The sequence below is a fragment of the Pristis pectinata genome, chromosome 5 (genome assembly GCF_009764475.1).
Source record: "Pristis pectinata isolate sPriPec2 chromosome 5, sPriPec2.1.pri, whole genome shotgun sequence".
Taxonomy (NCBI): domain Eukaryota; kingdom Metazoa; phylum Chordata; class Chondrichthyes; order Rhinopristiformes; family Pristidae; genus Pristis; species Pristis pectinata.
In genome coordinates, this window is record NC_067409.1 from 47,036,577 (window position 1) to 47,062,615 (window position 26,039).

General features: G+C 39.6%; 1 protein-coding gene across 1 annotated transcript in view; it reads left to right on the top strand.

Annotated features, from left to right (window-relative positions):
• The window catches only part of cntnap2a (contactin associated protein 2a), a 1,327,865-nt gene that overhangs the window by 1,014,679 nt on the left and 287,147 nt on the right, over nucleotides 1-26,039 (top strand). The window contains 2 exon segments of the mRNA XM_052015905.1: nucleotides 3,108-3,264; nucleotides 15,114-15,241. Of these exon segments, the coding sequence (XP_051871865.1) occupies nucleotides 3,108-3,264; nucleotides 15,114-15,241 (285 nt within the window).

Here is a 26,039-nt window from a genome sequence, read left to right on the forward strand (position 1 = left end):
TGTGGCAAGGGAATAAAATTGAGTTTAAGACAACAAAGCATAGAAAGGGATGTCATTGAAAGTGGAGTGAGGTAAGGGTAGAGGTGGTTTATGCCAGTGGAATTGAGCCGCTATGAAATGGTAACAATGGTTATTTGCACTTTTAATGGAAATGTAAGAGTTTCCAGCCAGTCTAAAAAAAAGCTGAAGGACTGAGACAACATTATAATTTTTGAAAAAGAATTGATGTTTGCTTTCAGCAAGAAACTCAACCAAACTTATGGCGTTTTTACTTATACTCTTAACTTTTCCATTTGGTTGGTCACAATATAATTGCTTTGCTTACTTCTTCTGCCTGTCACACAAAAATATTTAAAGTCCTTGTGCACTCTCTGTTAGGTCTGTGCCAATTAACAGGTTGGTGAATCAAATAATTTGGTTTGATCTGTATAAGTAAAACTTGATAAATTTCAGTACCTGAGGAATAATTTTCAGATTCCAGTTTGGGCTGATATTAGCCTGATAACATGCTGAAAGGATGTTGCAATTACATAGCTCTGTACTCTCTGGCTCTTGCTTCAGGCTAGAGTGCCCCATCATTTATCTACTATCCTCTACAATCTGTTTTGCTGTAAATCAATCCCATCCACGGTCCTGGTAAAATCCTCATATAATGCAAACTCAATGGAGTTTGGTAAATTGAATAAAAATTTCCACACAGCTCCCATTTTCCAATAATAGTGGGGAAACATACACACTCCAATTGTGAAGTTTATTTTTCATAAGCATTATCACTTGCCAGTGCTCTCATACAAAGAAACATTGGCAATAATTTCCTCAGCATCTGCAGAACATGTTAATCAGTCACTGAGTGATGGACAATCAGATATAATACTCCTTGGTTGGACTGGCTAAGGCAGTTTACAGTCTCAATGTAATGACTTATACTTTTATTAATACTATGTTGATTTTGATTGCTGTTTTGCCTTGATTTGGCATTTATGAAATCAATATTTTCAGTCCTGCAACTTTGAGTATCACTGATGCAATACTCACTTCACTAAACTTTCTCTGACCATTTGACTGCATTAATCTTGGTCTGTCATTATCTAGCCCACTTACATACTTTGTCCAGTTGTTAATTTTAGAGCTGGTTCTATTATTTTCTCTGTGCTGTATATTTTTCAGTCGTCTGCAAATATATCCACTTTGTGTTGCCTCTGTGTGCCTGAGTTATTATGTAAATTCAAAGCAGTAATCATTACAGTACCAATCCTAAGACACCCTAGTCAATCATTCTAACTCTATTCCATTTATTTCCCAAACCAGATACCCCCATTTCTATCCCCATTTACTTTGCTTTGAAAAATTTCATATTTAAATGTAACGTATGTCCAGAATCCCCACAAGCCTTGAATTTAATCAGAAGACTTTCATGCAGAACTTTGTGGTGTATAAAATCAAATCCTTCGTATCTTGAAACTATGTAGCACAATTGGACTGTATTTCTGGATTTTGGTGAATGTAAGGAGTGTAAGCGGGTGGCTACATCCATTGGGCAGGAAGATCTATAATGATGTGGCCAATATGAGCAGAAAAATGTTGCACATTCTCAGTGTCCAGATGATAGTTTGTTATAATCAGTATAATGCCATAGAATTTAGTGCCCATTTTACAGAGATTAATGATATGACCATCAGCAATTGCTAATAACATCATTGTGGCTGATACCATAACATGAGCCTTGAAACAGTGAGATCAATTCAAGCCCAGATTCACACTGGCATTTTAAAGCTGTTCTTATGGAGAGTGGAGATACATTGCAATATCTCTACCTGCTCTTCCCCATCCAGTGCATTTTCTCAGGTAAATTCTTTGCGATTATATTGTCAGTCATTCATTTGCAATATGCAGATTAATTCACACATTTTCCTACATATTACAAGAGTTGTAACCAATTGGTTGTCATAGATTTTGGGGTGGTCCAAGAATGATAGAAGTATATAAAATCAAAGCCTTCATATCTTGAAACAGTTCTGACCATACGTTCGAGCTTGTTCAGGTATATCTAACCACATTGTCAGTATCTCAACCTGTGACACCATGCCAATGTGCTTTATCAGTTTTCAACTGCACACATCAAAATATGTTTGCATTACCTGGTTTGAAATATTGACAATTATTTTTATCTGTGCTGTAATGCTCTCTTTCCCTAACACATGATAGTTTACATTTTAAAAATGGTTTCAAACATCTAGCAAGGTTTGGGGTGAGGTGCTGGGGAGTTTTTTTCCAGTTCAACTCAGAGAAAAGCTCATTTTTAATTAGATGTTTCTTAGCCAATTACATCACTTGCTCCATCAATCTCTTAAATTATGCTTCGACTGCATGTTGTCTCCATCTACCTGTCACGATCAGCTAACTCCTAATATTCTAGCAATCTCTCTGTTCTGAAATTTTCATTTGATCCAGGTGCAGCAGTTTTTTTTTAGTAACAGTTAAGTTCCAGCATGTTCTAGCTCCTAGATTATTAAAATCCTACAAATTTCCAACTGAATATTGTTTCTATCATTTTGAATTCAAACTTTAAATTCAAAATTATGAGGGGCATAGACAGGGTGGACAAGCAGTATCCTTTACCCATTACTGAGTGATCCAATACCGGAGGGCATGCATTTAAGGTGAGGGGGGGTAGGTTCAGAGGAGACGTGAGGGGTAAGTTTTTTACTTAGAGAGTGGTGAATGCCTGGAATGCGTTGCCTGATAGGGTGGTGGAGGCACATTCATTGGGAGCTTTTAAGAGGGGCTTGGATGAGAGGAAAATGGAGGGATATGAACATTCTGTAGGTAGGAAGGATTAGCTATGTTGGCACAACATTGTGGGCCGAAGGGCCTGTTCTGTGCTGTACTGTTCTATATATTCTTATGCTCTCAATCATGTAATGCTGTGATGTGGTTTCCTAAGAATGTATACAACAATGGTGTCAAATTTTGATAATAGCAATGAAAAGACTATTCTTATTTTACGGTATTTGCCTACCAAAAATAATCTTGGTATTTTGCTGATAAAAGTTTCAGTAGTTAATTACAAATATTTATTTAGTCCGTCTATTATGTTCTTATTGCAGATGGCAATCCATATACTTGGTGGATAGGAAGAGGAAATGAGAAGCATTATTACTGGGGAGGTTCTGGTCCTGGAATACAGAAATGTGCTTGTGGGATTGAGCGAAACTGCACCAATCCAAAGTATTACTGCAACTGTGATGCTGATGCCAAGCAGTGGTGAGTAAATTAACTATTATTGCACATTATGCCTCATTGTGTGATGATGATTTCCAGCTTTATTGACAAAAGAATCCACACACTCACAATCTTCATGTGAACTAACACTTTCCAATATTCTTTTGAGAATTGCCATTGGTTCTCCCAAAAATGATTCATGCTTAAAGAAAGATATACAATGCATGTCTGAGTTTGGATTGCACAGATCACAGTACCTCACCCAAATGGCTATTCTCCTTGTCTAAATCTGTACAAAGTGCAGAGATTAATTAAATCAGACTAGAATAAGTTTAATTTAGGTGCTATCTTGGGTGCAACAGCATTAAGAATGTCACACTTTGGAATTACTTCACTCTCAGAATATAATTCACTTAGACATCAGTCTCTGTAAACTGTTAGTCACAACTCACCAAAAATGTAAATAAATTCCAAATGATAAATGTGTTAGGGTTTGATTTAATTTGGCTATGTAAATTTGTTTAAGGCAAGCTGGTAAATGATTGTGAAGTATTTAAAATATAGAGCATTGCTTCATGTAGGTCTGTGTGAAATAGATTTTTATTTCCATGAGGGAAGAGCTTTTGGTTCCAGTATCATCATCAGTTTCTGCCATGTAACTGTACTGATTAGGCCTCCATTTAGGAAGTTAGACTCTGCTCGATTGTTAATCAGCCAGCTTCATTTAACTTTGGAGAGCCAACTTCATTTGCATAGCATAGCCAAACTCTTATTCCATCTTGGCAGCTTTCCAGGGAGGCTATTTAAGTTATTTTAAAAGCATGTGGTCACTTAAAAAAATAATGAAATGATGTTGGTTAGCCAAAGGCTGCAATATAGAAATGTATACATGTTGGTCTTTGCAAATGAGGTTCCTTGTCAAGGTTCATTCCTTTGAATACAAATATATATGCTTCTGCACAAGTTTGGACAAGAAAACAACCATTATAGCAAAAACAGTAATAATTTAGTGGCTTTGTATTTAAAGCTTCGTTATAAAATTGCAAAAAAAAAATTGGTTTTAATCAGTTAAACCCAAAGTTAGCATCCATGCTGCAATCAGCCACTTGTTCAAATGGCCTTCCCTAATTGTTATCAAAGACCTTCTCTCATTCATATTATTACCTCTGCAGTTTATCCAGGAATCTGTCTTTCCATCCATATGCTGCTTTTCGGTAGCATGATCTGAAAATACAATGCCAAGTTCCACATGTGTATCCAGCTGCAGCTCACCACTCTTTTTGTGGACCCTCTCCATTGCCTATTTTTCACCAGACTTCTTGTGTGACATGCAATCCTGAATGAGCTATAGATTTCTTCAGTAAGTATTGGAAGTACTGAAATCATCAGCGTGAAACTTGCTGCAGCCACCTCAACTTCTGCATTTGCTGCTGAGGTTGTGCAGTTACCTGGTTTGAATCTGGAGGCTAAACTTGTTGGATAATATGATCCAGGATGTGTTCACTGAGGTCCTGTGTGGTGGCAAAATAAGCTCCATCCACGAAGCAACTGAAAAAATCTTTTAGAGAAGACAGAGCCATGACTCACAGCTTTGCCACAGCTGTCAACATTTTATGAATAATTCTAAATGTTCCTTTAGCTCAGCAGAAATCAGAGATAGCCTCTCACATGCTTCTGACCTCTCTGTTCCCATGCATTGAAGTCTGAGACAAGCTGACTCCTGAGATTCGTGGTTCTCCAAAAAACTCTCAGCCACAAGTCACAGGACATTAAAATCAAACGAACAATTAATAAAGAGAAAATTGTTTCTGATTTTTTTTACAAGTTAAATCTTTGAAAAACAACCTTAATTAATTAAATATTTTCAGCAAACATAAATATAATTTACTTTCTTCACAGCTCTAAAATCTCCATTAAAATAAATGGGCTGGGGATCTTGCACCAGCCCCAGCAGGTGAGTCGACACCATAAGGGCTGGGGAATCCAGCAGGTTCTTGCCCTTCCACAGCAAGGAGATCTCCAGTGGACGCGGCCGGCATTTCTCAGCAAGTTCCAGCTCATGGCCTTAACTCCTATAATAAACTCGGATTCTTCAGTACTTCTTCCATCCACCTCTCTGTCTACTGTCCCATGCAACAGTCTCGTCACAACACGGCATTCCATTTGATACTCTTCCTAATCAAGAATACCTACTTCCTCCTCCCTAACAAAGTGCCGCACATGAGGCTGCTAAACAAGATAGGAGCCCATAGTATTACAGGAAAGGTACTAGCATGGATAGAAGATTGGCTGACTGGCAGAAGGCAAAGAGTGGGAATAAAGGGGGCCTTTTCTGGTTGGCCACTAGTGTCTAGTGGTGTTCCGCAGGGGTCGATGTTGGGTCTGCTACTTTTCCCGTTATATGTTAATGATCTGGATGACAGAATTGAGGGCTTTATGGCCAAGTTTGCGGATGATACAAAGATAGATGGAGGGGCAGGTAGTGTTGAGGGAGCGGGGAGTCTGCAGAAGGACGGACAGATTGGGAGAATGGGCAAAGAAGTGCAGATGGAGTACAGCGTAGGGAATTGTACGATCGTGCACTTTGGCAGAAGGAATAAAGGTGTAGACTATTTTCTAAATGGGGAGAGAATTAAGAAATCGGAGGTGCAAAGGGACTTGGGAGTCCTAGTGCAGGGTTCCCTGAAGGTTAACTTGGAGGTTGAGTTGGTAGTAAGGAAGGCAAATACAATGTTAGCATTTATTTCAAGTGGACTAGAATATAAAAGCAAGGATGTAATGCTGAGGCTTTATAAGGCATTGGTAGACCACATTTGGGGTATTGTGAACAGTTTTGGGCCCCAAATCTAAGGAAGTATGTGCTGGCATTAGAGAGGGTCCAGAGGAGGTTTACAAGGATGATCCTGGGAATGAAAGGGTTAATATATGAGGAGCGTTTGATGGTTCTGGGCCTGTACTTGCTGGAGTTTGGGGGGGGGGGTTGGGAATCTCATTGATACCTACCGAATATTGAAAGACCTGGATAGAGTGGACGTGAAGAGGATGTTTCCAGTAGTGGGAGAGTCTAGGACCAGAGGGCACAACCTCAGAATAGAAGGACGTCCCTTTAGAACAGAGATGAGGGTGAATTTCTTTAGCCACAAGGTGGTGAATCCGTGGAATTCATCGCCACAGACAGCTGTGGAGGCCAAGTCATTGGGTATATTTAAAGCAGAGTTTGATAGGTTAAGGGCATCAAAGATTATGGGGAGAAGGCAGGAGAATGGAGTTGAGAGGGAAAAATAAATCAGCCGTGATCGAATGGTGGAGGAGACTCAAAGGGCCAAATGGCCTAATTCTGCTCCTATGTTTTAGGGTCTTATTAGTCAATGTTACCTTTCCATTGGCTTAACTTCTGCTGAGCCATGCAGATCTGTGCTTTTGTTAACTCAGTAATCAACTTCTGAAGCTTGGACTGCCAGCAGAAGATACATCAAGGCTCTGGAAAGATACCTCTAATATTGAATTAACAAAATCCTGCAAGTTCACTGGAAGGACAAGTGAACCAAAGTCAGTTCAGGCCAACATCCCCACCATTGATCCCTAGTTACACACAGTCGACTACATTGGGCAGGCCACACTATTTGCAAACAGACTCCTGAAGCAGACATTCTATTCCAAGCTCTGTCATGGGAATATATTACAAGGTGGATAGAGCAAAAGTTTCAAGGATATGCTGAAAGCCTCCTTGAAAAATACAACATCCCCACTAACTCCTGGGTATCTTAGTACTTTGACTGCTCAAAGTAGAGATGAAGCATTCAGGATGGTATTGCACACAAGTCCTTGCACAGGGAGCACACTGAAGCCTTGCGTAAGTCAAGTAGCCTTTAACTTAACCGGGAGTGGATGAACCCAGGGCCATGAACAGGCATCATATGATTTTGGCTACCATAAGTATGATGGAAGCAATGTACTCAATAACAAATGGCTCATCCATTGACTCCTCATCTTAATCTACTCACAGATTAGATCAGTCACCAGGGCCACTCACCTCCAGAGATTTTCACAACCTTGGTGTAAGCATAGATAGAAGAGCTAAACCTTAGAGATAAAGTGAGAGAGATGATCCTTGACATCAAGGCAGGTTTTAACCAAAAGTGCCTCCAGAGAATTGCAGCAAAATCGAAGACAATGGAAATCAAAAGGAAATCCCTTCACCAGTGGAATCATTCTGACCAAAAAAGAAGGTGAAGGTCATTAAAACAAAACAGAAAATACTGGAATTACTCAGCAGGTCAGGCAGCATCTTGGGGAGAGAAACAGAACCAGGATTTCAAATCAATGACATTTCCTCAGAAGAAACACTGAATATTTTTTGAATCTATTCATTTAGGATGAAGGTCATCGACCTGAGATGTTATAATTCTACCTCTGTCTCCACAAATACTACCTCACCTGCTGTATACTTCCAACATTTTCTGGTTTTAGTTCAGATTTCCTACTTCTGCAGTTCTGTTTTGCTTTTGAGGATGGTTCTAGCAAGTCATCACAGCTCAAGGACCTCACTGTACAAATACCTCAGAACAATGTTCCAGGTCCAACATCTTCAGCTGCTACGTTACCATTCCAAACAAGCACTACTGGATGATACTCATACTTGAGAGTTGGTAGTCAGTTGAATTTGAGAACCATAGAACAATACAGCACAATACAGGCCCTTCAGCCCACCATGTTGTGCTGACCTTCAAACCACACCTAAGACTATCTAACCCCTTCCTCCCACATATCCCTCTGTTTTAAATTCCTCCATATGCTTATCTAACAATCTCTTGAACTTGACCAACGTATCAGCCTCCACCACCACCCCAGGCAGCGTATTCCATGCACCAACCACTCTCTGGGTGAAAAACCTCCCTCTGACATCTCCCTTGAACTTCCCACCCATTACCTTAAAGCCATGCCTCTTGTATTGAGCATTGGTGCCCTGGGAAAGAGGCGCTGGTTGTCCACTCTATCTATTCCTCTTAATATTTTGTATACCTTTTATCATGTCTCCTCTCATCCTCCTTCTCTCCAATGAGTAAAGCCCCAGCTCCTTTAGTCTATCCTCATAATCCATACTCTCTAATCCAAGCAGCATCCTGGTAAATCTCCTCTGCACCCTTTCCAACACCTCCACATCCTTCCTATAATGAGGCGACCAGAATTGGACACAGTACTCTAAGTGTGGTCTAACCAGAGTTTTCTAAAGCTGCATCATTACTTCGCAGCTCTTAAACTCGATCCCACGACTTATGAAAGCTAACATCCCATAAGCTTTTTTAACTACCCTATCCACCTGTGTGGCAACTTTCAGTGACCTGTGGATATGAACCCCCAGATACCTCTGCTCCTCCACACTACCCAGAATCCTGCCATTAACCTGTACTCTGCTTTGGAGTTTGTCCTTCCAAAGTGTACCACCTCACACTTCTCCGGACTGAACTCCATCTGCCACTTCTCAGCCCAGCTCTGCATCCTATCAATATCCCTCTGTAAGCTTCAACAGCCCTCCACACTATCCACACCACCAACCTTTGTGTCGTCTGCAAACTTGCTAACCCACCCTTCCACCCCCTCATCTAAGTCATTAATAAATATCACAAAAAAGTAGAGGTCCCAGAACCAATCCCTGTGGGACACAACTAGTCACAGCCCTCCAATCCGAATGCACTCCCTCCACCACAACTATCTGCTTTCTACAGGCAAGCCAATTCTGAATCCACACGGCCAAGCCTCCCTGGATCCCTTGGCCTCTGACCTTCTGAAGAAGCCTACCATGTGGAACCTTGTCAAACGCCTTACTAAAATCCATGTAGACCACATCTACTACACTACCCTCATCTATCTTCCTGGTCACCTCCTCAAAGAACCCTATCAGGCTTGTGAGGCAAGATCTTCCCTTCACAAAGCCATGCTTGCTGTCCCTAATTAGTCCATGATTCTCTAAATGCTCATAGATCCTATCTCTTGGAATCCTTTCTCACAGCTTGCCCACCACAGACGTAAGGCTCACTAGTCTGTAATTCCCTGGACTATCCCTACTTCCTTTTTTGAATGAGGGGACAACATTTGCCACCCTCCAATCCTCCGGTACCATTCCCATGGACAACGAGGACTCAAAGATCATAGCCAACGGTTCAGCAATCTCCTCCCTCGCCTCGTGAAGCAGCCTGGGGAATATTCCGTCAGGCCCCGGGGACTTATCTGTCCTAATATTTTCTAACAGCTCCAACACATCTTCTCTCTTGATATCTACATGCTCTAAAACATTACCCTTACCAACACTGTCCTCAGTGTCATCAAGACCCCTCTCCTTGGTGAATACTGAAGAGAAGTATTCATTGAGAACCTCACCCACTTCCACAGCTTCCAGGCACATCTTCCCACCTTTGTCTGTAATCGGACCTACCTTTTCTCTAGCCATCCTTCTGCTCTTCATGTACAAGAAAAAAGCCTTGGGATTCTCCTTAACCCTACTCACCAAAGCCTCTTCATGTCCCCTTCTTGCTCTCCTCAGCCCCTTCTTAAGTTCCTTCCTTGCTGCTCTATATTCCTCACGAGCCCTATTTGATCCTTGCTGCTTACACCTTACGTATGCTGCCTTCTTCTTCCTAGCAAGTTGTTCCACTTCTCTTGTCACCCGTGGTTCCTTCACCCTGCCATTCCTTCTCTGCCGCACCGGGACAAATTTATCCCTAACATCCTGCAAAAGATCCCTGAACATCGACCACATCTCCATAGTACATTTCCCTTCAAAAATGTCATCCCAATTTACACTCTCAAGTTCTCGCCTTATAGCCTCATAATTCACCTTTCCCCAATTAAATATCTTCCCATCCTCTTTGCTCCTATCCTTGTCCATGACAATACTAAAGGTTATGGAGAGGTGCTCGCTATCCCCCAAATGTTCACCCACCAAGAGATCTGTCACCTGATCCGGTTCATTACCTAAAACTAGATCTAATATGGCATTCCATCTAGTCGGTCTGTCAATATACTGTGACAGGAATCCATCCTGGACACACTTAACAAACTCTGCCCTGTCTAAACCTTTGGCACTAAGCAGGTGCCAATCAATATTTGGGAAGTTGAAGTCTCCCATGATAACAACCCTGTTATTTTTGCATCTTTCCAAAATCTGCCTCCCAATCTGCTCCTCAGTATCCCTGCTGCTAGCGGGGGGCCTATAGAATACTCCCAGTAGAGTAACTGCTCCTTTCTTGTTCCTAACTTCCACCCATACTGACTCTAGAGAGGATCCTTCTACATTATCCACCCTTTCTGCAGCTGTAATAGTATCCCTGACCAGTATCGCCTCCCCTCCCCCTCTTCTCCCCCCCCCTCCCCATCCCTTTTAAAACACTGAAAACCAGGAATATTCAATATTCATTCCTGCCCTGGTGTCAGCCAAGTCTCTGTTAGAGCCACAATATCGTAGTCCCATGTACTTATCCAAGCTCTCAGTTCATCACTCTTATTCCTGATACTTCTTGCATTTAAGTAAATACACTTTAGCCCATCCACTTTTCTACTTTTATACCCTGTACTCTGCTTCTCCTTCCTCAAAGCCTCTCTACCTGTTAGATCTGACTTTTCCCCATCCCCTTCTTCCTCTGACCTACCCCTCTGGTTCCCATCCCCCTTGCAAACTAGTTTAAACCCTCCCGAACCATCCCAGCAAACCTGCCTGCAAGGATATTGGCCCCCCTCAGGTTCAGGTGTAACCTGTCCTCTCTGTACAGGTCCCACCTTCCCCAGAAGAGATCCCAATGATCCAAAAATCTAAAACCTAAAACTAAAACCTAAAAGAGAATAGAGGTTTGTTTAAATTATGGATTTGATGGATAAACAAATTACAAAGAGACTTGCGCATATTTCAGTTACACAGGTTGTACATTTGTACCAAAATTCCATGATGTTTTTAGATGTGTTAATAGTTTGCATCAGATTGTATTGGCCACAAGTGCAAATAAAATTCCAAAACTAGATTTGTAAGCAGTTGTACACGCAACTGATTATCAGATGAAGCATTTTTATTTGAAAGTGTGAACTTGGTGTTTTTCAAAGTTAAAGTCGAGTTTATCGTCATTTGCACAAATTTATGTATGCACAGGTGCAGTGAAAAACTTATTTGCAGCAGCATCACAGGTACATCCCATCATATAAGCAGCATTCACAAGAAAAACATGAATTATACACAATTTTTACAAGACAGAACACAATTAGAAGAAAAAAACACAAAGTCTATTTGAGTGCAAAGTGATCAATGTGGTTATGGTGTTTTAGTGATTAGGGTTGTGCCGGTTGGTTCAAGAACCAAACTGGTTGAAGGGAAGTAGCTGTTCTTGAATCTGGTAGTGTGGGACTTCAGGCTTCTGTACCTCCTGTCCGATGGTAGCTGCGAGAAGGTGGCAGGCCCGGATGGTGGGGATCTTTGATGATTGATTTTGCCTTCTTGAGACAGCACCTCCTGTAGATACTACCGATGGTGGGGAGGGATATGCCCATGATCTTTTGGGCTGAGTCCACTACTGTCTACAGCTTCCTACGTTCCTGCGCATTCAAATTGCCATACCAGACCATGATGCAACCAGTCAGGATACTTTCAACAGTACATCTGTAGAAGTTTGTTGGAGTGTTTGGTGACAAGCTGAAATCCTTAACTCCTAAGAAAATAAAGACACTGGTGCACCTTCCTTGTGATTGCATCTAAGTGCTGGACCTAGGACAGGTCATCCATTATGTTAGCACCCAGGAATTTAAAGCTGCTGACTCTCTCCATCGCTGATCCCCCGATGTAGACGGGCAGATGTTCACATTCAAAGACTTTCAACATACAGAAAGCAGCTTTTGAATGGAAACAAACTTTGGTCTGATATCTTGTAATAACATTTGTTTGACTGTCTCCAAATGCCTGCATTTAACACTGCATTTTGTGTTAGCTTTAATTTCATTGAATTTGAAATACTGTCTCAGTAATACATAAATGACAGATTTGTATTGTGATAATGCATTCAAATCAAATTACTAGAGCCCATTTGAGATTTTAATCAAATTTTATGCCTCACCCATTTTTGTATGCATAGTTTTGTTGGTTGCAATAATATACTGCATTTTCCATACATCTCACTAGAGTAAACTTTCACATCTGTGCCCTTCGGTTTTTGCAAAACCGTAACCACATTATCACAGACCTGTAAGTAAATTAGAGGTGAATCAATGCTTTTCATTCCATGTTCTTCTTGACCTGTATTCGGATTCAGTACAGTTAAACACCTATTAAAGGATGCAATTAAATGATAATGACAAATGAAGGTTTAAAACTCATTAACTTTACAAAAGACTATTGATGTAATAACTTTACACAGTGTAACACTAATCTGCAAAATCAATTTAAGCGCAAGTAACAAAATAACAAATAAGTAAATTCAATAACCCATATATTACAATCCTGGAAAAATCATCAGTATCATTTCAATTTATTGCCTGCCTTACCTCAAATGATTTTGTAAATGGTTGAACATGTTTGGAATTCATTTGTGAGATGACTGAATCAGCAATTTAGTTAGATTCTTGGAAATCTTTAAACAACATTGGGACATGAATTGCCATGTGGTAAATATAGCAGTTAGTGAACAATGGAGCCTTTGATACATGGAAAGTTCCAGGTTTGTTGCAGAGTTGACTATTCTCAGTCATTACACTGGGGAGTTCTACAATTCATCTTAAAGGCCAGTATTTCACAATAGCAGTGGCAGTATAACAATCAGCATTCATCTCAATATATCATGCAATGGGTTTTGGTAGAACAGTGCTTAGATTGCTGGTCAGAGTACTGCAGATGTAGTTCCACCAATGCTCTACATAACTGATGTCTAACCTCTCTAACAACAAATAATAACGTTCTAAAAGCTTTCCTCGTCAGTTTCTGTGCCAACATACTAGCTGTTTGCGAATCACGCACTAGGAAACCCAGATTTCTCTGCATCTCAGAGCTCTGCACTCTCTCACCATGTGATAACATGCTTCATATTCATCATGTCATAATTTCTGATGACAGAGAAGGAGGCCATTAAGCCCAAGTAATCTATGCCAGCTGTCAGGGCATTCATATCAGTGCCTGTAAAGGGAACTTTACCATGGAAAGTTCGCAGTGGCCTATTAACCTACCAACATATCTTTGGGATATAGGAGGAAACCAAAGGACCCAGGATAAAAACCCACACCATCACAGGGAGAATGCGCAAACTCCACACAGAGGGCACTGGAGATCAGAACTGAACCCAAGTTGCTGGAGCTTTTGTGTCAACAGATCAAATACATGCCATTTAAACTTAAATAGAAAGTGGTCAAATGATAATAACAGGAATTGGCCAGGCCAGCCCAGCAGGGAACCCACTCACTGGAATGTGATCTTGGAGAACCAGACTTGTTACCATCCCAATTTTCCTGGACTATTGGTTCCCTGCTGTAACTTCAGTGCAATAGAATTTGAATACAAAATAAATTCTGTTTTTATTTGTTGATATAAACCACCCTGTCTACATGGTACTCAAACTAAGACACGTAGAGCATTATCATTGGGTGTAGTGGATTCACAATCAGAAATGAAATCTTGGAAAGAATGAGAGGATTCTTGGGGGGAATATGTGGTGAGAATTATCAGGTAGTGATGTTGGCAATAGGGTCAAAGATGTCACCAGTGGCTACAGATGTAATGTGCCATTTACTTGATTGGAGAGTGAACTCATGCAGTTAAGTCATGAATTTTATTCTGGCTATATGTCCCATTGCTGTTCACCTGAAAATACAGTAAATGAAGCCAAATGAGGATCCAGAAACAGAATATATTATGGCAGCTTTATGCACTGTACACATCATTCCTCTGGATCTTCAAATAGAATTACTCCACTGTTCAAATTCTAAATTAAACACTTAAATCATTGAAGAGACATTTTCCTGTAACTTGCACCAGAAGCATTAATGCAGATAAAAGTTGTGTAGTACCTATTCAGATTTGATGGAGGGTTTGCAGAAATGTATTGATTTATTCTCTTTCAATATTTCTTTTGTCTATACTTATCATTTTCTTCATTTTGCTTTTCTCTGCACTTCTTCATACTTGCCTGTGTGCTGTGTACTTTACTGAAAAAATAAAAGGAGTAAAAGATAGCCACAGAGATGGGAGTATTTTAGCATGTTCTGACATTCTGAAAGTATTCTTAAGTAATGGATCTCGGCAGTTTCACAGAGCCATCACTACCATGTTGGAGCTCCATTTCCTTGGCTGTCAATTGTTTGTTCCTCTCTCAGTGAACAAGATCAAGAGCAATGAATGATCCTGGGTGAGAAGCAGGGTGCAGAAATATTCAGTGAGATTCCAATGGAACGATGAAACCCGGTTGGACAATTTAGAAGCAATGGGGAAAAAATGTTTTTGCAAAAAATCTTCTTTTTAGTTTATTGGTTTATTATTGTCACATGTACCGAGATACAGTGGAAAGCTTTTGTTTGCATGCCATCCAGACAGATTATTCCATGCATAAGTACATCGAGGTAGTACAAAAGGAAAAAAAAGAATGCAGCGTATAGTGTTACAATTACAGAGAAAGTGCAGTGCAGGTAGACAAAAATGATATAATGCTATTTCATTCAAGTACTTCCAGACCATTTCCCATTTCATTGAGTTCTGGGATTGAGAATATGGAAAACTGTTCAACAAAACACTGCTTTTTTTAAGTTGTTCATCCCTCAAATGTTGTAACATTAGTACAGTTGAGAATTCATGCCATGTTTGACTGTAGTTAATTGTAGAGTTGGGTAAAAAATATATCTTATTCCTGTTCTTATTGTCAAACATTTTTCAGGAGGAAGGATTCTGGACTCCTTGCTTATAAAGATCATCTTCCAGTAAGCCAGGTATTAATTGGAGATACTGGGCGCTCGGGATCCGAAGCTAAGCTCGCTGTTGGCCCACTACGTTGCCAAGGAGACAGTAAGCAATCTCATTCTATGTGCACAATTTGTCATTTAATCTTTTCTCTATAGGCTAAGGAAAAACAAAGTGACATAAACATTCTGGTATCTAAAACAAGGATAAGACTCCAAACCTGTGAAAATAATATTACTTCTATTTTGATTGTGAAGCATAGAATAAATCACTTCTCATTTTTAGGTCAGAAATAGTGAAACAATGCTACATAAGCATTCTGTAAAGAATACCTGGCAGCAATCTGTATCATGCAACACAACTAAAAAAAACACTAGTGCAAATGCTCAATCTGATTTATTTTAAATACAGGTGAGCTTTAAACCAATCTGGTCGCCAGTCACGATTGGAGACATAATTAAAGTGTGTGGTGGACATTTGTAGAGTTTCCTCTTTTTGGAACAGAGCAAATTACATTTATATTGCACCAAGGAATTTTATGGAAGGAGAGAGAAAATTCAGACATTGTGGAGGAAATGGAACTAAGGTAAAATCAAATGGGTATGCGTCGAGAAGGTTTTTGATGATGGGAAGAATTAAACCTAAGCTGAAGGTTTAAAAGGAAAATCTAAGGAGGAAGGCATTATTGATTAAAGATCAGTTAGTATGTCAGGGTCAGTGTGAGCGTGGCTGCATACACTTCCTCAGGCAATCAAACCACAATCTTAGATATGAGTTGGAGTGTGAGTGTGATGGATTTGGAACTAAGGGTGAGAATTTTGAAATGAATACAACAACTTGCATTTATTTCATCTGTGCCACACACAAGGATGGGGCCTGTGGAAGCATTCCCCTTCCTCAATTAGGTATAGTAAGTATGCACAGGATATACGTATATAATTCTTCAAAACCTATCAAATTTAAATACCTGCGCATGCATTTGACCACATTGTGTACTGGAGCATCCTAACTAAATATGCCTGCTCAGTCCCACCCCAGCACATTAGGTGGATGAGCACCTGGTGGAAGTTGATGGAAGTTGCCAGGGACCAGTTGACTAGGTTGATAATTGAATGTGGTGTGGTTTGGATTATAGAATCATAGAATGGTTACAGCATAGTAGTAACTGTGCTGTATTCTTTCTCATTCTTCCTGCTAAAATGCATCACCTCACATTTCTCTGAATTAAACTTCATCTGCCATGTATATGTCAATTCTCCCATCTGTTTATGTCCTGCTACAATCTATCACCGATCTCCTCAAAGTTCACAATACAGTCACATTTTGTGTTATCAACAAATTTAGAACTTGTGGCTTGCACGTCCAAGTCTAGATCATTAATATAGACCATAAAAAGCAATGGTTCCAACACCCATCATCTCTCTCCAATCTGAAAAACAACCATTCAGCATGATCTTGTTTTGTCTCTTACTTAGCCATCTTTATATCTGCATTATCAATGTCTCTTATTAGGCTACGTGCTTCAACTTTGTAGATAAGTCTGTTATGTGACACCTTATCAAAAACTTTCTGGAAGTCCATGTACACCACATCAACTGCATTGCCCTAATATATCTGTTACCTTATCAAAATATTAGATCAAATTTGTTAAGCATGTCTTACCCTTAAATCCATGCTGGCTTGCCTTAATTAATACGGTTTCCTCCAGGTGGCAACCAATACTCTTCTGGATCAATGTTAGTAAAGGTGTTCCACCATAGAGGTTAAATGAATTAACTTTTAGTTGCTGGGCTTACAGGTATCTTTCCTCTTTTTTTGAACAAGGCAGTAACATATGCTGCTCACCTGTCCTTGGAACCACCCCCATATCCAAAGGGTGTTGAAAGATTATGGCCAGTGCCCTGTGCAGTTCCTTCCTGTATTTCCCCCGGACAGCCTTGGATGTACCCCTTCCAGTCCTGCTGACTTACCAACTTTAAGCTTGGCCAATTTTTCTAAAACCTCCATGCTATCAAATTTTAATATACTCAATCTCTCACTTATCTCCTCCTTCACTATTACTTTGGAATCACACTCTTCCCTGGCAAATACAGTTGACAAGCACTCATTTGGTACCTCAGCAGTGCCCTCAACATCCATGTGCAGATTCCCATTTATGTTCTTAATAGGCCCCATTTCTCCATGTAATTCCAGTTTACTATTTACCTGCTAATGGAACAATTTGGATTAGGATGTATGAAGCAGAATTCAAGAGGAATTGAAAGTTGTGTCAGAAAATGACAATGCTTGAACAGTATGATCACCTTTACTAGCTTAAATCAACTTTAGGGTTGAGGAGGAATTGTCCTCAGAACTTTGTATCCCCTGAATCTCTCTGGGTTGTTCCACTTTGGTTATTTGTATGTTTCTGGAAATTAAGTGTCAATGAGATGTAAAGAAGTGCTCCAGACTTGGTAGAGTAGCTCAGGCTTGGTGCACCGTAGTCATAGCAAGGAAATAGACCCTTTGGCCTATCATGTCCATGCCGCCCTGCATCATTTCTGCTTCACCCTGCTGGGTCCGCTCCCTCTTCATGCTTCACGGACCACTTGGAATCACCCCATGCTCCCTGCTTCATCCTGATGCCGATTACTGTGGTGCTTTCCTGGGTTAGTTGACCCTCCTCCTGGTTCATCCTACATGATCTGCTGGGACATCACCCTTTCAGGTCGCAGGTTTGTTTTCTCTTACTATTCAATTTCAGAGGTTTATAAATAGACCCTGGAGGTTTCTGAAGTGTTCCTAAGATAGAGAAGGGCGTGGATGTAGGAAATGGTAGTCTTGGTGATACTGTCGCATTTCATGCTTGCAGTTTATTAATCACTTTAAATTGAAAACCCTAAATCAAGATCAATCCAGTTCCATGCTGACTCCTCTGATGACTAGTCTCACCACCTAACTGATTAAAGTGTAAGGTATTATACAGGGCATTGAATTAAAATATACATTTTGCTATTTATTAAATAATGAAATTGAATAAAATCATTTCATACATAAATAAAAAACTGATGTTGACCCATTTTGGATTTGGATTGACTTACATTAATATTTCTTACAGCACAATTTTATCCTCAGTGGCCTGTGTTAAACACACAATGTGGTGAAGTGCAGGTGTTATACCCCACTTTTGAAACTTACTTCCGTTCTTACTTCAATGGAACCAAATTTTAGAAGCTGGGTGCAACACATAAACTGAAGCTAACAACTGTGCTTAAAGCAAGCAACCAAGAGCAAGCTTCTAGCCCTGTTTTTCCTGATATTTAATCACAAAGGAATGAAAATGACAGTCCAGCTGCAGTTAATAAAAGAAATCCTTCTTTGATCCACATCTAACATTTCAGAATAAGTCTTCTAAAAAGTCACTACACAGTTCACATTGACTGGATTATGTTGGAGCCTGTGACGCTAGCAACATTATTTCAACTATATAGAAAATGCTAATACAGGCCCCTGAATGTCACAATTTGAACCTCTTGTTTGATGTATTCGGTGGAGAATATTCACTTGCGTCCAGCTCACCATGTGTCAATATGTTGCCATTGTCTCTTTGTAAAATACTGAAATGTCAGGGCCATTGGCATTTCAGAAGCTAACAATTGAATCACGTATCAAGCAAAAAATAGTTTCTTTTGCCTGGATGCAAACTGTTTAAACTTTTACAAAGATTTATTTTAATGAAATGGAGCTCGAAAATAACATTTGCTGAAATTATTCTTAATTATTTGTGGTCTGACATAATCAGAAGTGCTTGAATAGGCTAATCTTAACAATCTGAGACAATTAACATTTCTATTAAGCCTGAGATAATTAATCTTGGCTTTTCCATTCAATAACAAATATTTCAGTGCTCCCTGCTCTGCTGGATCTCAGCTAATAGTTTTGTTTCAAAGCAGGAAGGATCAATTATCTATGAATATTCTCCATGACCCAAGTACATAGTGCATGTAAAAGTATGCATTTATAATTCATTAATATGTTTAATAAACTGGTCATTGATTAAAACATTTAAATGAATTTAACAAAGAGTAAAAACGGATAATTCATATTGCAAAGTCAGAGTGGATTTATCAGAGAAACTGAAAGAATATAAGCAAAGTTTAAAGCTAAGTAATTTTTCTGTTCTGTGGTCAAGATATTACAGGGTAATTTAACTTAACTTTTTGGATCTGAATTGGGCACTGTTATGGAGAATAACATCAAGCAATATGTAACACTTGATCCTTTCAGTGTCCCACCAGCTGAGATAGGTTAGCATTATCCTCAATCCCAACCCTCTGTGTCCCCAACCTTCCATAGCTGAACAAACTACAAAAAAAAGTTGCACCCAAGTCCCAGTTTTTGTTTTGGAAAATGGACAAATGATCATTCAAGGGTATGCCTGTCAGCTGTTGTATGTTACTTGCATCTTGCTCATGATTCAAATTGCATCTACCAACTCTGCTTCATAATTATGTGTGATCAAGATTAATGAAGTGTGACAGTGTCTCTGAGTAGTGGACAGGGAGTTGCAAACAAATGAGGAAATTAAATTGAAGAAGTCATCCTTTAAAGTTAAAACTCAGGAATTGTTGTTTGATTAAGAATCATTATATTAGAACAGCAAAAGAGAAAAGGGTAAAGTTTGAATCTTTTTAATATGGTCCTCATTTAATTATATTACAAAATTTGCTTGTTTAGCAAAAACAGAGGCTTAGAAATTCAATCACAGAGCGTCTGCTTTTTTTATATGCTCAATTGAGCAGAAGTGTAAAATCAACCACCAAACACAATTAGCACTTACAATGGGGATTTGATTTGCATGCTCCTGTGTGTGTGATATGTCTGGACACAGAGGCTGCTGTATGCAGAGCTGGTATGTCAATCAGTGTGTAACACACGTTTAATGTCACTGCAACAATATTGAAGCACATGTGGATAACCAGCAAGCAGTATCAGCATCGACCAGGAAAAGCAAATCTTTGAAGATCTGCCACAGTGGCTGTTGTTGACAGTCTACCAAGGAAGGCAAAGATGGCATGGATAGGGTAGGTTGTTGAAATCTTTTCTCCCATGGTAGGAGTATCAAAAACAAGAGGGCACAAGTTTAAGGTGAGAGGAAGGAGATTTAAAGGGGATCTGAGGGGTAAGTTTTTTTTACACAGAGAGCGGTTGATATTTAGACAGACACCTAAATAGGCTAAGCATAAGAGAATATGGTCCTAATACAGATAAATGGGATAAGTGTAGGTGGGCAAAAGGGTTGGCATGGACGTGGTGGGCCAAAGGGTCTGTTTCTGTGACGTACAACTCTATAACTTTATGATCCTTCCCTGATACACTGATGGACCATTTTGCAGGTAGAGTTTTCCACTTTCTTAAGTGGGGGGTATTCCAACTGCTTCCTTATGAGTTTCTACTTCTGGCCCCAAACAACATAACCAGGCAGAGGAAAGCAGGATGCCTGCTCCTTTTGTTGTGTCAACACTCCCAGAGTTAGGACAGCTGATTCAGCCACATTGCATTCAGAAGTGGTTGTCAGTGATAACTGAAGCCATCATGGGTGCTCACACAGAAGCTTGTGCTTCTTGCACAAATCCTGAAATAACACATGGATTTAATGCATAAACGCACTCAAGCTGGTTGCTGTGAGCTACACACATGACTCTTTGCACATGGATATCCCCGTGACTCTCAGAAGAAACTAATGCAGTTCGACTGTGCAGTCCCATTTTGACTTGTGTTGTCACGCACAAAACAATTTCTAGTCTAATAATGTTGCCATCAGTTGGGAAATCAGTATGATGTTCAGCAAAGCGAAACATCAAATAAACAGAAATAAAAAAATAAAAGCACAGTTGGAAGGAATAGCTAGTCTGGCAAGCCAGTAATATGGCCTATGAAGCCACTGTGTCCCCATGAGCTATGCTTGAGAATGTTGAATCTCCAGGGATTGGATATAAATCTCCTGGGCATTGGGATACAACTTCTGTCCCTCATTGCATTTCACCCTCTTTTCCGTGATGTTGCCTTCCTCTGTTCACGCAGAAGGCTGCTAAATGCTTAGAGATTCTCAGAACCAGGATTAACATGTAGAGCTAGAAGATGGATAAAACAAGAAGAGATATAGTGCCGTGCTGGGCTGGACTTCAGTAACAGAGAACAGAATGAAGGAGATTGGAAAATAGGGAAAAGGTGACCAGGTGGCATTTCCTACAAGAGCAGCAGCAGTAATGTAGACTGAAGCATCCACAAACAAAACCTGGGAACTTAATTGTTTGTCAGAGGTGAAAGAGGTACAGGCAGCTATGGTGTACCAGTAAGAAAATGACTATCAGAGTCAGTACAAATGGGTTAAATAAACAATATTCATGATACAACCCTACCAGTGAGAAATTTAACTTACTGTCACCTATACTGTTCGTACATAGTCAAGGACTGGCCTGTATTCATCAGTCAACAGTCAAGCAATGATGTTCACTGCTGACCTAAATGAAAGCTGCACACAGTGATCTGACAATCAAAGAGAACTTGTCCTTACCTGAATTTAAATGCTGTTAAATTCTATGTTAAATGGTGCCACACATCGTACAGCATCCAGTAACTGTGATGTCATGAAACAGGTCAAGCAACCAATCACATTGCAGAATTCTGATGCATGCCAAACCAGTAAGTGAGGTGGCACGGTAGTGTAGTGGTTAGTGTAATGCTATTACGCCAGCGATCCGGGTTCAATTCCGGCCGCTGTCTGTAAGGAGTTTGTACATTCTCCTCGTATCTCCGTGGGTTTCCTCTGGGTACTCTGGTTTCCTCCCACATTCCAAAGATGTACAGGTTGGGATGTTGTGGGCATGTTATGTTGGCGCCAGAAGCTTGGCAACACTTGCGGGCTGCCCCCAGAACATTCTACACAAAAGATGCATTTCACTGTGTGTTTTGAGGTACATGTGACTAATAAAGATATCTTATCTTAAAGGCATGATTTTTAATTAAGTTTTTAAACATTTAATAGAGTACAAAACAAAGACCGAAATATTTACATGAGATATCTAGGAGCTGAAATATCAAACAAACTGAGAAAAAACTTAATTTACGTTATTTTAAAAGTTATGGAATTTCAACATATTTATTTCAAGAGTTGATAAACCACATATCAAATGTATTATTTCAAGGACAGAGAAGTTGTAGCACAGTAATTACAGCTAAGAATGCTGTTACAACTGTGATAGAGCTCATTCAGCAAGACACAAAATTTTCTCTACCTTTCACAGTGAGATTAGAATGCAAAGAGTTTTAAATTTTTGCCAATTCACTGATTTTAGTTGACGATACCGAAGAAGGAGTAGGAAATCACCAACTCCATTTTAAAGATGTCCCCATTTAATCGAGCATATGGGTGCTTCAGAATTTACTGTGAAATTTCCTTCACTCATGCAATGCCAATAAAATTGCTGCTGTTGTTTCCATTGGTAAACAAGGGGGGCAAGAGGTGGAGACCAAGGATTCACCTAACTGGTGTTACCCATCTTGATTTTACACCAGCAGCTCCGCTCAGTTCCTAATTTAGGTGTTGCAGTTTTGGTAAATTATCCCATGAACAACTTATAGTGTGATGACTCAGCATTGATGTGTATTCCTTGTTTGGGATTTTTTGAAATTGATAACCAGAACATAATCCAATCTTCAAAAAAAGCTGGAGGAGCAGCTCATCAATGCCATTTGAGAAAGCGAGAGGCCTGACTGCTGGTTTTATTAACTTAATTTTGGACATTGTCATCACTGGTTTTCTACTTTATGTATTCTTTAGCTTTTAAAACATTAGATGGAAAATGAAAAAAAAATTGAATATCTTTCCTAAAATATAAATTGTAAATAGATCTTTTCTATATATCAATAGCATTACTAGGAAGTCAAATTAGCCATGGTTTTGGTTAGTTGCTTTAATGAGTCCATAAATAAACTGTGTCTCGAGAAGGTGATAAAAGATATGTATCCCACAGAGCAGCAACACACTGCACTGTCCTTCATCATTTGAATTGGATAAATAAGAAAAAGAAAACTTTTATAAAGTAAGACCATCCAAAATAGATTGAGTTAAAGTACCTTATAAACCAAAAAAAACCAGAAGATTTTGGAAATACTCAGCAGGTCAGGCCGCACCCGTGGGAAGAAAAACAGAGCTAATGTTTCAGGTCGAAGATCATTCTTCAGAACTCTCTGATTTTCATTTACCTAATAAACCAGTTCTGGTGCAAAAGCAGAAGTAGGTGTTTTTTAGGCTTGACAGTAGACTTCCATGTGACTTTTCTACCTGTCCCCATTTCCCCACCCCCAGTACATCTCTTCAGCTGTGCAGTTTGTTACATGAAATGCATAAATTACCAAAATTGCATTACATGAGTTAGGGAATTAAGTTTGTATTTTGCTGTGGGAATTAATACAAAGCCCACTCTTTGAAGTACAATCCAAAGAAATAAAGAGATGGGTGCAGAATGCTGAAGATGGAAGAAAGATCTTGATTTATCAGCGATTTTGTAACAGTTGCACCAGTTTTATGATGATGACTGTGCTCTAAGGTCTGACAAAGGAGAATAACTGATATATGGGGTTTAAAAGGACAACATCTGGTAGCTGTAACATGAACAATTTAAATCCATAAATCTTGAGGAGACAGCTTTATCCGTGTCAAAGCCATAAATGTTTGTATATTTCCAACATTTATCTTTAATTATAATTTTTCAGTTTCAAAGTACAATTATTTTGACTCAGCCAACCTTGTGTTTCATTTGAGGAAAACAATTTCAAATTGCTTCATTGCCTTTCCAATGAAAGAAACCAGGTTTTGTGCAAAAACACAAGTAATTAAGCTGACAGTGGATTTCCTTGTAATTTTTCTACCCTTCTCCACTCCCCCCCCCAACCCCCGATTCCCAGTTCATCTCTTAATGCACTTTGTTACACCAAACACATTTAACCACAGTTAGGTAAATTACCAGAATTGCATCATATGAGTTAACAAATTTATTTTGCATTTTATTGTGAGAATCAATTCAAAGCCCATATATTTGATTTGTAAACAACTGGGCATCATGGAAGAACACAACATTTGTAAACACTATGAAGCTCACAGTGGTGAGAATTATGATAAATACATGGGAAAGTTACGTACAAATAAATTTTCTGAATTAATAACATCCTTCATAAAACAGCAATTGGTGCTCACTAGGTAACTGATGCTTCTATTAAAATGTGCTGTTTAATTGCCCATAAAATACAAATGGCATCAAAATCATTTTCTGGTGAAGAATCTTTGAAGAGCCACATGTTAAAACCTGGAGATGTACTCGTTGTTAATTCAAGTGTACACCAGAATGCACCCACCGAGCTGTTCATGTTTTACAATAAGTTTGCAAACTGTGCATACTGTGCAATCTATGCTGACTGCGTAAAGGCAGCGATGACATAAATAGCAGCACAATGCTACCTGTGCGCACAAAAAAAGACAAAATTAATATTGTGGTACAAAGATTATGCTACTGGACTGGTAAACCAGAGGCCTAGACTAGTGATCCATAGTGATGAATTCAACAATGCAGTTAGAGAATTTATAGTTCAATTAACAAATAAAATAAATTTAGGATCAAGATTAGTGCCCACAAACCTACTAAACTTCCAGAAAATCTATCTGGTTCACCAATGTGAAAGAATCTTTTTAGTTTCTCTTCTTTTAGTGAAAGAAATCTACCATCTTTACCCAGTGTGGCTGGTAGTCTAGGCCCACAGTGATGTATGTGGTTGACTTTTAACTCCACTTTGAAGTGGCTGAGCAAGCTGCTCGGTTATATCAAAGTGCAGCAATAAAGTGCAATGAGGTAAAACCAGATGGCCCATCCTGTGTCAATTCAGGTATCAGAATGGAGAAAAACAAGGTCACATCCAGCTCTCTCAGCCCATCAAAATGCTCCTCATTAACATATGAGAATGAGCTAGAATGGGGAAAACTGTCCCAAAGACCTGCCAATATACAGCCTGACAGAAGCATTGGTCACAGAATAGTGTTTCAGCCAATATCCCATTCATTTCCCTCTTCCTCCTGCAAACACCACTACTTTTTGTGACTGCTTCTGGCTAAACCCCTCTCCTAATTCACTTATGCCTGCTTTTTCAAATCTCCCGACCTTTGGCTCTTCATTTTCCCCGACATTCCTTCAACTACTGATCTGCTCAGCTACACCATTGCCTCCACCTTTGATTCTCTGGACCCAATGCTGTGTGATCTCCTGGCCTTTTTTTTCCCCCGAGTGACCCTCATCTGTGCTCTCATATGTCCATCACAGCCTTGAACAGATAAGGTTGACTTCTTGTCTGATCATTCACCGCTGGAAATGGCTGAGTCACAAAAAGCATTTCTGCGATCCGCTTTCATGTGCCAAAGTTCTTCCTTTTTCAGGATCATCCAATACATCATCCCTCCTCTCAACTATAATTGTTTCTTTTGCAAATTTTTGGCTGCATCCTCCCCTTACTATATTTTTAATCTTAATTTCTCTCCTGCCTGAAAATCGGGTAACTGCCAATGTTTCAGCAGTGATTAAGTACCTAGAAATTCAGCCTGGGTTGTTGACACTAAACACACCATGTGGTTCTGGCAATCTGTTGCACTCTGCATTATGTCAATTTTAATCTGTTTTGAGATGTGGTGTGCAATGCTCTGCCACTACCATAGCAATGGGGGATGAATTTCCAAGCAAAAATATAACCCTGTATGTGTCAATCTGTATCCTCAGCTCTTCAGCCTTCCTTCCTAGACCCCTTGCATTCAACCATATTCACTAAATACTACTAAACTCTTTTGTTGCCATTTTTCCAGCCTCTATTTCTTCTGCCT